This window comes from Mustela lutreola, chromosome 2, assembly GCF_030435805.1.
Source record: "Mustela lutreola isolate mMusLut2 chromosome 2, mMusLut2.pri, whole genome shotgun sequence".
NCBI lineage: Eukaryota > Metazoa > Chordata > Mammalia > Carnivora > Mustelidae > Mustela > Mustela lutreola.
In genome coordinates this window covers 15,513,153-15,528,280 of record NC_081291.1, presented here as the reverse complement: position 1 = coordinate 15,528,280, position 15,128 = coordinate 15,513,153, and the positions used below count along the sequence as shown (strand labels likewise).

General features: G+C 39.4%; 1 protein-coding gene across 3 annotated transcripts in view; it reads right to left on the bottom strand.

Moving 5' to 3' along the window:
• KIF15 (kinesin family member 15) overlaps window positions 1-15,128 on the bottom strand; it is a 70,806-nt gene that overhangs the window by 49,600 nt on the left and 6,078 nt on the right. For all 3 annotated transcript variants that reach the window (XM_059160655.1, XM_059160653.1, XM_059160654.1), the window contains exons 2-5: window positions 10,206-10,248; window positions 9,504-9,687; window positions 7,625-7,701; window positions 2,249-2,286 (exon numbers count right to left, since the gene is read on the bottom strand). In XM_059160655.1, coding sequence (XP_059016638.1) covers window positions 2,249-2,286; window positions 7,625-7,701; window positions 9,504-9,687; window positions 10,206-10,248 — 342 coding nt within the window. The remainder of the gene's footprint in view (window positions 1-2,248; window positions 2,287-7,624; window positions 7,702-9,503; window positions 9,688-10,205; window positions 10,249-15,128) is intronic.

Here is a 15,128-nt window from a genome sequence, read left to right as displayed (position 1 = left end):
ATAAATAAATAAAATCTTAAATATATATATATATATATATATATATATATTCTTTAGTTACCCTCATCACCACCTGCCTCTTCTATGCCTTAGCTCCTTAGCTTCCACTCTAGCCCCTCCTAGTCTAGTCCATTCATCTACCTCAGAAATCTTTTTAATTATACATCGGATCACGTAGTTCTTTTTAAAAAAAAACCTTCCTATGACTTCACATCCCACTCAGCAAAATCCTAAATCATCGCCATGTCCTACATGACCTGGCCTCAGGGTACAATTCCAACTTCCATCCCTGCTAGCCCCTTATTCTGGAAAACTCCCCTCTAGCCCCATAGGTCTTTCAGCTGTTCTATGAACACTTTTTTTTTTTTTTAAGATTTTATTTATTTATTTGACAGACAGAGATCACAAGCAAGCAGAGAGGCAGGCAGAGAAGGGGAAGCAGTCTCCATGCTGAGCAAGGAGCCCGATGCAGGGCTTGATCCCAGGACCCTGAGATCATGACCTGAGCTGAAGGCAGAGGCTTTAACCCACTGAGCCACCCAGGTGCCCTCTATGAACACTTTTGAACATGCTTCCAACTCAGAGGCTAATGTCTGAAAGGTGCTTCTCCCAGAGGTCTCATGGTTCCTTTTCATTTCACTCAGTAATTCTCTTTCTTACTACAACTCATAGTTCAGAAACCATTAAAAAACAAACAAACAAACAAAAAAAACAACGAAAAAACCCACAACCAAAATTCAACCACAAGAAAATAAAAAACTTGGCCAAAGGAAAATACCTTAACTGCAAAAACAAATGAGAAACCTAGAGAAAATCTGCTACCTATATTGTAGACAAAGGACTAACCTCTCTATTTTACAAAAATCCCCACAAATGAGTAGGAAAAAGACAAGCTAATTTTTTAAATGGGAAAAAAGCTTAAATGGGCATTTTACAGAGAGGCTGTTCAAATGTCCAATAAACATGTGAAAGGTATTTAGCTGTCTACAGACACCAGGGAACTGCAAAGAAAAACACAATGAGATAGCACTATGCATACTGCAGAATGGCTAAAATATAAAAAACTGACAATACCACATATAGACAAGGATATGGAGTTCCTAGAACTTTCATATCTATCATGACCATATCTACTGGAGCTGATAAACATGTAACTATGACCCAGCAATTCCACTCCTAGAAATGAACCTTAAAAAACACATACAAGGGTGCCTGGGTGGTTCAATGTGTTAAAGCCTCTGCCTTTGGCTCAGGTCATGATCCTGAAGTCCTGGGATCGAGCCTCGCATTGGGCTCTCTCCTCAGCAGGGAGCCTGCTTCCCCCCACCCCTCTGCCTGCCTCTCTGCCTACTTGTGATCTCTGTCAAATAAATAAGATCTTAAAAATAAAAATAAAAAACACATATAGGAGTAGTTCGGGAAAAAAAAAAAAACAAAAAAAACACATATAGGAAAAAGCAGTCATGGCCACATTATACATATAGTCTAAAGTTGGAAATAATCCAAACGTCCATCAGCACTAGAATGGAAAAGGTGGCATACCCGTACAATGATACACTACAGAGCAATGGAATAAACTACTAGGATAGCCAACAACATGGTGAATCTTAGAAACTTAATGCTGCGAAGAAGCCAGACATAAGAGGACACATAGTAAAATTTCATCTGCTTAAAAACAAGCAAAACTGATGGTGACAGAGAAGTCAGCATAATACATATTTCAGGGGAAGGAGGGAGGTAGTTACTGATTGGGAATCTTGATCTGGGTGGTGATTGCACAGATTTATAAATATATAAAGTCACTAAACCTAGTTCGGGGCACCTGGGTGGCTCAGTTGGTTCAATTATTGCATTCGGCTCAGGGCATGATCCTGGCCCCCTGGGATTAAGGGCTCCCTGCTCAGCAGGGAGTCTACTTCTCCCTCTGACCCTTCCCAGGCTCTCTCGTTCATGCTCTCTCTCTCAAATAAATAAATAAAATCTTAAAAAAAATAAAAAGCAAAAGCAAACCCAATTCAAAAACTGTCCATGGAGCACCTACTCTGCGCTGAGCATTGACAGGGAACAGAGCTGCAAACACAGACTTTGCTATCACAATCTGACAGAAGCCTGGGAAACAGCCCTACCTTTATGAGATCAACATCGTATATAGAAAGTATGCCTTCCCCCAGAATGTACTAGGTGCTTCGGTGCTGTCATCGGAGAAGGTGTGGATTAAGTCAGGAAATGATCATCTTAACTCACTTACCCATCATCGTAAATGTTTTTCCTGAGCCCGTCTGTCCACTGTAAAAATAAATGTTTTACATGTTATTTTTACACATGAAACTTAAAAGCCTACCCTCCTACTTTAATATGGTCTACTAGTTTATACATTTTTCCCACAAAAACTTATTTTATTTCTTTTTTAAAAGTATATTAGGTAGAGGAGCCTGCCAGGCTGTTGGTAGATCATGCAACTCTTGATCTCGGTGTTGTGAGTTCAAGGTCCACGTTGAGCACAGACCTTACTTAAAAAAATAATAATAATAAACTGGGGGGACGGCTGGGTGGCTCAGCCAGTTAAGCACCCGTCTTCAGCCCAGATCATGATCCCAGGCTCCTGGGATCAAGTCCCACATTGGGCTTGCTGCTCCTTCAGAAGCCTGCTTCTCCCTCTGCCTGCTGCTACCCCCTCCTTGTGTGCACTCTCTCTCTCTGACAAATAAATAAATAAAATCTTAAAAATTTTTTTTAAAAGGGGGCGCCTGAGTGGCTCCGTGGGTTAAAGCCTCTGCCTTCGGCTCAGGTCACGATTCCAGGATCCTAGGATCGAGCCCCGCATCAAGGCTCTCTGCTCAGCAGGGAGCCTGCTTCCTCCCTCTCTGCCTATTTGTGATATCTGTCTGTCAAATAAATAAATAAAATTAAAAAAAAAACTATAAAAATTAAAAAAAAAATTGGGGCCACCTGGGTGGCTCAATCGGTTAAGTACTGGACTTTGGCTCAGGTCATGGTCTCAGGGTTCTGGGATTGAGCCTCATGTCAGGTTCCATGCTCAGTGAGGAGTCTGCCTCTCACTCTCCCCTCTGCCCCTTCTCTTGCTCTTGCTCTCTGTCTCTCCCAAATAGATAAAATCTTTTTTTTTTTAAGATTTTATTTATTTATTTGACAGAGATCACAAGTAGGCGGAGAGGCAGGCAGAGAGAGAGAGAGAGAGAGAGCAGGAAGCAGGCTCCCCGCTGAGCAGAGAGCCCGACGCGGGGCTCGATCCCAGGACCCTGGGATCATGACCTGAGCCGAAGGCAGAGGCTTTAACCCGCTGAGCCACCCAGGCGCCCCAGATAAAATCTTTAATAAAAAATATATATATACTAAGTGACAAGTGAATGATTCATTTTCTTTCTTTCCTATTCTACCACTAGGAAATACACTGTTCATTATCTGGTAATGCTTCAGGATTATACAAACACAGATATCAGAATTTTCAGTAAATTTTTATTTACAAAACTGAAATGCTCCGCATACTGCTCTGTAATATTTTGTCCTTTAATTTTATCTCAGATGTTTCTAAGCCAGTAAATAGCAACCTACCTCATTATTTTTAATAGCTACATTGTATATTCTATGCATATATAATTGATTTAACCAGATACTGGACTTCTGTTTCCAACTTTTTCTATTCTAAGTTAGCAATTCCCTTCCTAAATTCTGCCTTTAAAGATGTTAAAATGTCTTCTTTTAAAAATATAGCAATTTTAAAATTCCTTATGTTATAGGCCTTCTTTTGTATGTAGTGTCTTATTTTCTCCATTACCCCAAAAAACAAGAGTAACAAAAACTAAAACTAAAAATGCTTATGTTAAAGATAGATGTCAACTGTCTTTAGCTTGGATTCATTGCACAAATACTAAAAAAATTTGAGGTGCCCCTGGGTGGCTCAGTAGGTTAAGCATCTGCCTTCAGCTCAGGTCATGATCCCACGGTCCTCGGATTGAGCCCCGCATCGGGCTCCCTGCTCAGCCAGGAGTCTGCTTCTTCTTCTCCCTCTACCCCTCCCCCAACTTATACACACTCTCTCTGTCAAGTGAATAAATAAAAATCTTTTAAAAATTTTTTTTAATTCATTTTTTGTTTAAATGCCCCAAAAGACGGGCTCCTGGCTGGCTCAGTGGGTTAAAGCCTCTGCCTGCAGCTCAGGTCAGGATCCCAGAGTCCTGGGATCGAGTCCAACAGCAGGTTCTCTGCTCACCAGGGAGTCTGCTTCCCCGTCTCTCTCTGATCTCTGCCTGCCTCTCTGCCTACTTGTGATCTCTCTCAAATAAATAAAAATCTTTAAAAAAAAAAATAGTAACTGGGGCGCCTGGGTGGCTCAGTTGGTTGGACGACTGCCTTCGGCTCAGGTCATGATCCTGGAGTCCCGGGATCGAGTCCCACATCGGGCTCCCAGCTCCATGGGGAGTCTGCTTCTCCCTCTGACCTTCTCCTTGCTCATGTTCTCTCTCACTGTCTCTCTCTCAAATAAATAAATAAAATCTTTAAAAAAAAAAAAAAATAGTAACTACCCTAGAATTGGGACTGTCATAGGTAAACCAAAAAGTACGCTCCCCAACCAATAAATCAAACATTCAATTCATCCAACTGTTTCCCATTTCCACCTTCTACAAAAGCAATTTTCATTAAGTTATTAATACATCACAAATTAAACATAATTTGTATGCCTACAAGGTCGTAAAAAATAACAGTTCTATATATAATAAAATCTCTGCAACTGTGACTCTTATTTCAAATTCATTCTTGAACTTTACCACTCAAGATATTCTATGAAAAAAAAATCTTTTTTCTCTTGGGAAGACAGATGAGAAAATAAGTATCTGTCTCACTGCTAATGACACAATATTCAGTTTTCCTGAACACAACTGAAAAGTAAGCATGAAAAGCAAAGCTGAATTTTCAATGAAGTATATGCAATATGAGTCTAAAATTTATACTTTTTAATGTGCTTTCTATTTTCTTGTGCATTGAACCAATTACAGACGAACAAGGTCACATGCACACAAAGCAGCAGCTGCTCAAATGTCTCATATAAATCACCACGGTGTTAAAAAGCTCTACTTTAAATTTAAAAGTCTACTGCTAAGAAAAAAGATTACAAGTTATATTCCTATTTATGAAATAAATCTGAAATGATACTAAAATTCACCTCGTATAATTGCCAAGGTCACAATGTTTTCTGGACCGCCATCTTACTTCCAATTAAATCTACAGTGATATTTTAAGTCTGCCAACATTTAGAAATTCAGGATCATGAATCACTTTAAACATACATTTGGAAAACAATTTGGCAGTTTCTCATAAGGTTAATCATAGACTTACCATATGGTCCGGCAATTGCATTCCTAGGGATTTACTCAAACGATTTGAAAACTTATGTTCACACAAAAATCAATATTTAAATATTTGTAGCAATTTATTCATAATCACTAAAAACTAGAAGCAACTAAGCTATCCCTTCATAAGGAAATAGGTAAACAAATCGTGATTCATCCATATAATAAAATACTATTGACCAAAAAAAAGTTTTTTTAAATTTTTTTTTAAGATTTTATTTATTTGACAGACAGAGATCACAAGTAGGCATAGGGGCAGGCAGAGAAAGAAGGAAGCAGGCTCCCTACTGAGCGGAGAGCCTGATGCGGGGCTCGATCCCAGGACTCTGGGATCATGACCCAAGCCAAAGGCAGAGGTCTCAACTGACTGAGCCAACCAGGTGCCCCAAGGAGTAAGTTACTGATGCATGCAACAACACAGGCAAATCTAAATGCATTTTTACTAAGAAGAAGAGGCCAGATCCAAAATATTACATATTGTATGATTCCATTCACATGGCACTCTGGAAAAGGCAGAACTTTAGGAATGGAAAATATGTTAGTGTAGCCTGGGTGTCAGCGGATAGGAGAAGGGGGAGTGGCTAACTACAGGGGGGACAAACGGGAAACCTTTAAGGTGAACAACTGTCCTCTTCAGTACTGGGGTGGTAAATACATGATTCTCTACCTCTGTTTATCACGAAGGGTGAACTTTAAGGCAGGCAAACTAAAAAAACAAGCAAAACACATCAACCCGCATGCCTGTGGTCCCAGGATGGAATGCACGACAAATGCATGACGTACCTGCACTGGAGTGAGTGGACAGTAAAGGAGCTGACCTAAGAAACCTTAGAAAAGGAGGTTTTGACTAGAAATTGTAAGGCTTAGGAAAAAAAAAAAAAACTGTACCTCAAAACTATACTCAATAAATTTGTTTCTCACAGGGATACAGGATAACAATTCATAAAGTGTTTTATGTGTATACTGGGGATGAACAAAGAAGTAAAGGGATGATGGAAGGTGGGTGCCACGGTTCTCACTGCCAGCGAGGGAAGTTACAGATACACAAAAAAGAAAAGTTTAAAGGAACCCATGTGGATTCTAAACCCTTGGATTACAGACATAAGCATGACATGTTTAGCTTAACGTATATACAAATGGATATAAACAAACAATTATAGATAGGCCTATATATGTGACTTAGTACATATACATTTATTACCTAGTTGTCTGCTGAGAAGACCTAGAAGCAATGATACTCCAGTAGCAACAAACACACCCAGTGCCCCACATCTTGGTTTCTAAATACCATTCTCCAATAAAAGGAACCAGGGATCCTTGGTGAAACGGCTGAGTCTAGGCCTAGGACAGGGAAAATACAGATAAGCCAGGAGCAACCTGTAGTATCATAAAGTAAGGAAGTGCTCAAGCAAAAGGATGAGACATGTCAAAGGGACACGGAAACCAACCTCAAATAGCTCCCAATGGCAAAGCTAGGAAGATATGAGCAGTAAGATAAAAACAATATATTGAATTATAACTTCAAGTAGAATTAAATAAATGGCGGGGGGGGACAAATATTCCTCAAAGAAGAATTCCAGAGGAACGTAGGTGGCTCAGTGGGCTAAAGCCTTTGCTTTCAGCTCAGGTCATGACCCCAGAGTCCTGGGATCGAGCCCCGCATCGGGCTCTCTGCTCAGCGGGGAGCCTGCTTCCTCCTCTCTCTCTGCCTACTTGTGAAGTCTGTTTGTCAAATAAATAAATAAATAAAAATCTTAAAAAAAAAAAAAAAAAAGGAAGAAGAAGAAGAAGAAGAATTCCAAATAATATAAGTAAATGTTCTCCTCTCCTGGAGGTGGAGTTTAATCTCCTCCACCTTGATTATCCTGGTGGGGCCAATCCAATCACATAAATCTGTAAAAGCAGGGAAACTGTCCCAGTCATAGCCAGAGGGAGATGTAACTGAGGAAGAAGAGTGGGAGAGTTGCATGTTCTTGGCTTCAAAGATAGAGAAAGGGGATTGTGCCCAAGCAGTTTGAAGGCCTCTAAAAGCTGGAAAAGGCAAAGAAATGGAATCGTCCTCTAGAGCCTCCAGAAAGGAACACAGCCCTGCCAACACTTTTATTGTAGCTCAGTGAGATTTGGACTTACAGAACTGAAAGATAATAAATTTGTATTGTTTCAAGCCACTAAAGTTTGTGATAATTAATTTCAGCAGCTATAGTAAGAAGTACGTATTGCTGTACCCTTGTATAAGGACAGAGCCAGGAACTTACTAGGCAAAGATGGTTCCGTTGTAACCGCTCATGCAAGATTCCACAATGCCCTTGGCCACAGCTGAGAACACAGACTCCTACAAATGTAAGCACCAAACATTTTAACATTTCATAGAAATGAAAACATTTTTCCTACACTATATCTGAGAACAGAATAAAAATAATGTTTTAGATTTTTCAATGCTTGTGAAAACATGAAAATTGCAATCACTATAGAAAAAAGGCTACAACACCTAAAATGATAAAATATTAGACAAGTATGTCTATTAATCTCATATACAATTATAAATTTAAAGCTTACATCTACAATTGATACAGTATTTTGTTCAGCAAGTTGCATGCAAATATTATACTGCTATTAGCATCAAATACATGGCCCTATATGTTCTTTGATACTTTTCTTACCAGCTTATACTAATCAATATGTGATTTTTTATTTTCATTTTTGTACATAAATAGATGCAATCTTATCAATACTGCAAGAATTGCTAAGTTTGCCTTGTCAAACACCATAGCCATGAACCACATGTGGCTACTGAGTACCTGAAACGTGACCCAACTTGAGATGTATTTTAAGTGTAAAATATATACCAGATTTGGAAGACTGAACAGGAAGAAAAAGAATGGAAAATATTTCATTAATAATTTGCTTTATATCAATTACATGTGGAAGTGATATTTTGGATACACTGGATTAAATAAAATATAGGATTAAAATTAAGTTAACCTGTTTCTTTTTTACTTTTTGTCAACATGGCTACTAGAAAATTTTAAATTATATATGGGACTAACTTTCTATTTCCACTGATCAGCCATGTCCTAGATAAATAAAGATCTAAATATCTGAATGTCTCACCAAAAACATCCATGTGTGTAAGGGAATAATCAAGATCTGTGATATCCAATACAGTAACCATTAACTATATGTGGCTATTTAAATTCAAATTAATAAAAATTAAAAAAGTCAGGTCCTTAGATGTACTAGCTACATTTCAGGGGCTCCATTGTCATATGCAATTAGTATATCTGAGAAACTAAACTTGAGAGATTTTATTCAATCTTAACAAGTTCAAACTTAAATAGCTATACGCAGATAGAGGCTACTGTAATGGACAGCACAGATCTATAACATTTGTCTTGTTACAGAAAGTTCTAATGGATAGTACTGACTAGATCTTAACTAAATTGTCCTTAATTAGAAAAAGTTACTAATATCAACGTAATCCTAGTCCTGTTACTCTCTACCATGGACTGAATGTTTGTGTCCTCCCCAAAATTCCTATGCTGAAACCCTAATCCCCAGTGGGATGGTATTTGGAGACGGGGCTTTTGGAAGATAATTAGGTCATGAGGGTAGAGAACTTGTGATGGGAGGAGTGCCCTTCTAAGAGACACTAGAGAATTTGCTTTCTCTCTCTCTGCACAGGGAGAAGGCAGCTGTCTATAAGCCAGGAAGCATGCCCTTACCAAACACTGATCTCCTGGCCTGGATCTTAGAATTCCAACCTCCAGAACAGTGAGAAATTAATGTTTCTGATTAAGCCACCCCATTTTTGATATTACAATTAAGATCCTCTCCTTAAACTAGGAAGTTCAACTAGACTTATCAACCATCCAAGTGGCCCTGAAAAATACACCTCCACTAACCTCCATTACGGGATGGTGAGTGAAAGTAAAGCAGGCCTGTCACTCCGGTACAAAGTTTGATGAAAGAAGAAAAATAATAATTAAATTTAAAATATTTTAAAATATATTAAATCTAAAATATTTATATCTTTGTCCTTATCCGAAATCTATCAAACTAAAGAGACCAGAAATGAAAACTTCACTAACAGAATCTTATCCAAATGGAAAGTTAAGTTTCCAAAGCTATCATTACCTGAGTGGTGTGCATGTCTGCAACATGATCAAATGTGAAGGTCTTGGGCTCAGGGTTGGAGTGAAGCCGGAGAGTGGTAGAGGTGAGCACAGATAAGCATAAGTTTTGCTCTCCATCAGCTGATCCAGAACCTTCTGTAGGTGGACGAATTCGCACAAAAACTTTGATGGCATCACCTTCATTACTGAAGACAAGAAATGTACCAGCCTAAGTTTACTGGGAAAACTAAAAAAGGATCTGAGTCTCACATTGCCTCTAATGTTTCCATACTGAGTTTCCCCAACAAAGCCTCAATCTACCCATACATTTACCTCTTCTAAAAGAGTCTCACATGACTCACACCCTTCACTGATTTGTTTCATGATACGATACTCATCTTCATAAGCTTTTATTTGAAATCAACTCAAAGAAAGTTGATTCTATGGAGCTCCAAGCGCTGCTTGTCTCTGTTTTCCCTCTTAGTAGCAGTAATAAAATAAGTCACCCCAAGAAAGAATTATGTTACTGATTCCATCTTTTAGCCAGAAGGTTGAGAGGATAAGGGGTGTGGGTTGGGGAGGAAGTGTGATGTTTCCAGATTTCTAGGTGGCTGAGGTCCAAGCTTAATTCTGAAGCAAGTACCCCTACCTATGCTAAATGGTTGTTTTAGGAACACTATATCCCTAATTCTTTTGGTCTCATCAACGAGATTTTTTTCCTTACCTTGGTTGGCTAGACTGACAATTTGCCACATTGCGTAACTCAGCTAGGAAAAAAAGACAAGAAGTTATTACAGGCATCTAAAATTGTACTATTAAAAAAATCTCATTCTTATCGAGCCCAGTCTTCTGTTGCTGACACTCCTCAGCTTCCCGACTTCCTGACAACGGGACTTCCAGGGCCCAAGACTGATCTTCCTTCTATTCTATCTGCATCCACTCTATTGGTGATGACACCCAAGGTCATGGTTTTAAATGCTAAGTATAGGTTGATGATAACCAACTCTAGACCACTTTCCTAAGCAGCAAACTCTCACATCTAATTGCCTGCTTGACGTCTCCAGGTGGATGCCCAATGGGCAATGTCTCAAATTTAATTTATCCAAAACTGAACTCCTGATCACCCCACACCCATCCCAAACATGCCTCTTCATCTCAATGACAACTCCATCTTTCTTTCTTCCTTTTTTTTTTTTTTTTTTAAGATTTATTTTATTGAGAGAGCAAGAGAGAAAGAAAGAGCATGCAGGGCGGAGGGACCTAGGGAGAGGGAGACAAAGTCTTAAACAGATTTCTCGCTGAGCACAGAGCCCAACATAGGGTCCAATCACAGGACCCTGAGATCACAACCTGAGCTGAGACCAAGAGCTGGATGCTTAACTGACTGTGCACCCCAGGCACCCCAAAAACTCCATCTTTCTAGTTGCTCAGGCCAAAAGCCTTGGAGTCATTCCTGACCCCTTTCTTTCTCATACTTCATATCTAACCTGTTAGCCAATCTTTGGCTCTACCATCAAAATACATCCAGAATCCTATAAATTCTGGTCAAATACTGCTATGGAATCAAGCCAGCAACATCCCTCATTTGAGTTATTACAACAGTTTCCCTGCTTCTCTTCTTCATTCCCTTATCCCCAGACTCCCACCTATTCTCAACCCAGAGGGCAGAATGAATGCTAAAAAAGAACCCAGAGATCAACTTTCAGCATGGCTGCATGAGGAACTCCACTGACCCACAGCCCAGTAAAACTGGTAAAATAAAAGACAGAAAACAAAACAAAAAAACATTTACGGTCTCTAGATACAGCCATAAAGGCAAAGAGACAAATGAAAAAACATTGAGCCAAGCAGATCAACGAATATTCCACAATGAAGGTGAGAATCTGTGGCAGTTCAACCAAGGTCCCTCCCTTCCAGCCCAGCACGCTGGCGGCTCTACTCCAGACTGCACAGCCAAGAACACAAGGATCCTCCTCCCCTCCCTTCAGCTTCCATTTGGAGGGCTTTCTTCCAGGAGCGGGTAGGTTTGATAACCTCATCCTGCCTCTAGCCAGCTGCCTACTGCTGAAGCTAAATCCCAGATAAATATGGTTGAGAGATGGGGGTTCCCTTCTCCCACTCAGCCTCCACTCATGGAATGAGGCTGTACCTTGGACATAGTGTACTGAGAACATTGGGACCCTGATCACCCTTGGTCTGGCTCACAAGGCAGTGGTTCTACACTAGGAAAGGCAAGTCAAAGGGACCCCAGCTGCCCCCACACACACACACTCCCCTCCCCATCAAATACTCAGCAACTAGAGCAGAGGTGTCACTCTGAAAGAAGGCTATCTTCTCCCTACCCCTAGCTCCAGAATCTAGGTTCAGAGATTTTGCCTCAGGGGAGAAACAGATCATAAACCAAATAGCTCCAAAGGAGCTGACCTCATTTCCAACAGAGCATGGAGAAGTTCAAGTCTCATCACATACTCAAGAACAGTGAAGGTTGTGGTGAGAGGCCATTAGGAAGTACAAACAAAACCACAGGCCTATTAATTTACAGGAGAGAACTGGGGCATCAGACAGCTGGGAGCAGCTTTACTGGGATCAAAACAAGCATGACAGACCTCACGAACTTTTCCTTCAAAGGGGCAAGAATCAGGGGTACTTGCGTGGCTCAGTTGGTTAAGTGTCTGATTCTTGGTTTTGGTTCAGGTCATGATCTCAGGACCATAAGATCGAGCCCTGGCTGAGTATGGACCCTGCTTAAGATTCTCCTTTTTCCGGACAACTGGGTGGCTCAGTCAGTTAAGCATCTGCCATCCGCTCAGATCATGGTCCCAGGGTCCTGGGATTGAGTCCTGCATCAGGCTCCTTGCTCAGACCAGAGCCTGCTTCTCCCTCTGCTTGCTGCCTCCCTACTTGTGCTTTCTCTCTCTCTCTCAAAAAAAAAAAAAAAAAAAAAAAAAAAAAACCAACACCTTTTCTCCCTTTTCCCTCCCCCTTTTTTGTGGCGAAGACTCTAATTAGACAAATTTGTAGGGCAGTGTTCCGGGCATTGTTCAGAACAGGGCAATCAGCTGGTATTCCTGAAGTTTAAGAACTAAATGTGGTCAGGGAAAGAGGGAAATAAATCCCTACCAAAACCAGTGTCGTCAGGGTTACTGTGGGCATACCTGAAGCTGGGCTTCTCTGAGGAGCAACATCAAAGGCTTAACATTTTGAGAGGAAAAGAGATGCCACTAAAATGAGCCAGTCAGTCATTAAACAAACAAGCAAATAACAACCCCCCAGAGGGCAGAGAGACCGGTATTCAAAGTTGCTACAGTATATTATCTAAGATGTCAAGTATCCAACAAAAAAAAAATGCAAGGCATTCAAAGAAACTGGAAAGTACCAGCCATGAAGCAGGAAAAGAAGAAAAGAAGCTAGCAACAGAAGCTGCCTGTCAAAAAAAAAAACAAACAAAAAAAGAAACTGCCTGTCATAGCATCCAGATGTTGGGAGACTTCAAAGCAACCATTATAAACATGTTCACAGAACTGAAGGAAATCGGTTTAAATTAAAGCATTAAAGGAAGGTATAATGACAATGTCCCATCAAATAGAGAATAAAGATAGACATTATTTTGAAAAATTGCAACTCTGCAGTTCAAACAGTACAATAACTGAAATAAAAATCCACTAGAAGGACTCAAAAGCATACATAAACAGTAGAAGAAAAAATGAGCAAACACAAAGACAGAGGAACAGAGACTATACAAGCCAAAGAACAGACAGAAAAAAGGATGAAGGGAAGTAAAGCAAACCTCAGAGAAAATGTGGGACACCATCAAACACACCAATACACATGTAATGGGGAGCTCCAGAAGGAGAAAAAAGATAAACAGCAGAAAACATTTCAAAGATATAATAGCCCATAAGACAGTACAAATGCCTATTTTTTCCTCCTTTCTTCTCTTAATCGATTTTTGAAGTTTTAGAATGTATATAATGTATTGTTGCTTTAAAATGTACACAATGGGGATGCCCGGCTGGCTCAGTCGATGCAGCACATGACTCATGATCTCAGGATTGTGAGTCTGAGCCCCAAACTGGTTGTAGAGATTACTTAAAAAAATAAAATCTTTAGGGGCGCTGGGTAGCTCAGTGGGTTAAAGCCTCTGCCTTCAGCTCAGGTTATGATCCCAGGGTCCTGGGATTGAGCCCCACATCAGGCTCTCTGCTCAGCAGGGAGCCTGCTTCCTCCTCTCCCTCTCTTTCTGCCTGCCTCTCTGCCTACTTGTGATCTCTATCTGTCAAATAAATAAATAAAATCTTTTTAAAAAATAAATAAATAAAATCTTTACAGAAAACAAATAAAATAAAATGTACATAACATATTGTTGGGTCTACAATATATGGGAATGTAATATACATACAAGGTGGGTAAGAGCAAAGCGGTGGCCAGAAGAAGGAACTAAAGTTGGCAAAATAATGATTATAGCAATACACTGTTGGGTTTATAATGTTTAAATGTAATATGTTTAACAATATATCAAAAATGGGGTGAGAAGGAATAGAACTATATAGAAGTAATGTTTATGTCCTTTGAATTAAGCAAAAATAAATCTGAAGCTAATTTTGATAGGACAAGCATGTTAAACCCTAGAGCAACCATTAATATAATAATAAAAAAAATCCCAAAAGAAAGCAGTAAAGGAGGAATAGAGGAATATAAATGATGTGAGACACATAGAAAACAAAAAGTAAAATGACACATGAAAATCTAACTATACCAGTAACATGTGAATGGATTATATAGCCCAATTAAAAGGCAGACACTGCCCGACTACTTGACAAAACATGTTCCAACTATACACTACCTACAGGAAACACACTTTAGATTCAAAGATAAAAATACACTAAAAGTAAACAATGAAAAAAAGATATCTCACTCAAAAGGCAACCACAAGAAAGCTGGAGTAGCTACACTGGTATTAGACAAAACAAATTTTCAAAAACCACAAAAAAATGTTGATAAGGAGATAAAAAAGGACATTTTATAAAGATACAAAGGCAATCCTTCAGGATGGTAATTCAGATGTAAACATACACTCACCCAATACCAGTTCACCAAAATACACAAAGAAAAAATGGACAGAAAATTAGGGAGAAATAGACAATTGAACAATAACAGCCAGAGACTTTACTATGCCACTCTGAATAATGAAAAGAGGAGTTGCTACTTGGGGCTGGTGGGGAGTAGAGAGGTGGGAAGAAAGAGGACTGAAGGTATAACATTTCTTTTGAGGTGAAGAAAATGTTCTAATGAACTATGTTGATAGTTGCACATATCAGTGAATATACTAAAAACCATTTTACATTTTATGTGGGTGAATTACATGGTATCTGACTTACATCTCAACCAAGCTGTTAAAAAACTGAATACAATGACAGATCTGGTTCTGGAGAGAAACAACTATAAAATAGATATAAAATAGATTATTGGGACCCTGCATAAAAGTAAAATATGGACTGTGGATAACTGTTAGAAAACAGTATTATATCAATGTAAAAATTTCTTTTCTTTTTTTAAAGATTTTATTTACTTGACAGAGAGAGAGAGGAGATCACAAGTAGGCAGAGAGGCAGGCAGAGACAGAGAGGGAAGCAGGCTCCCTGCTGAG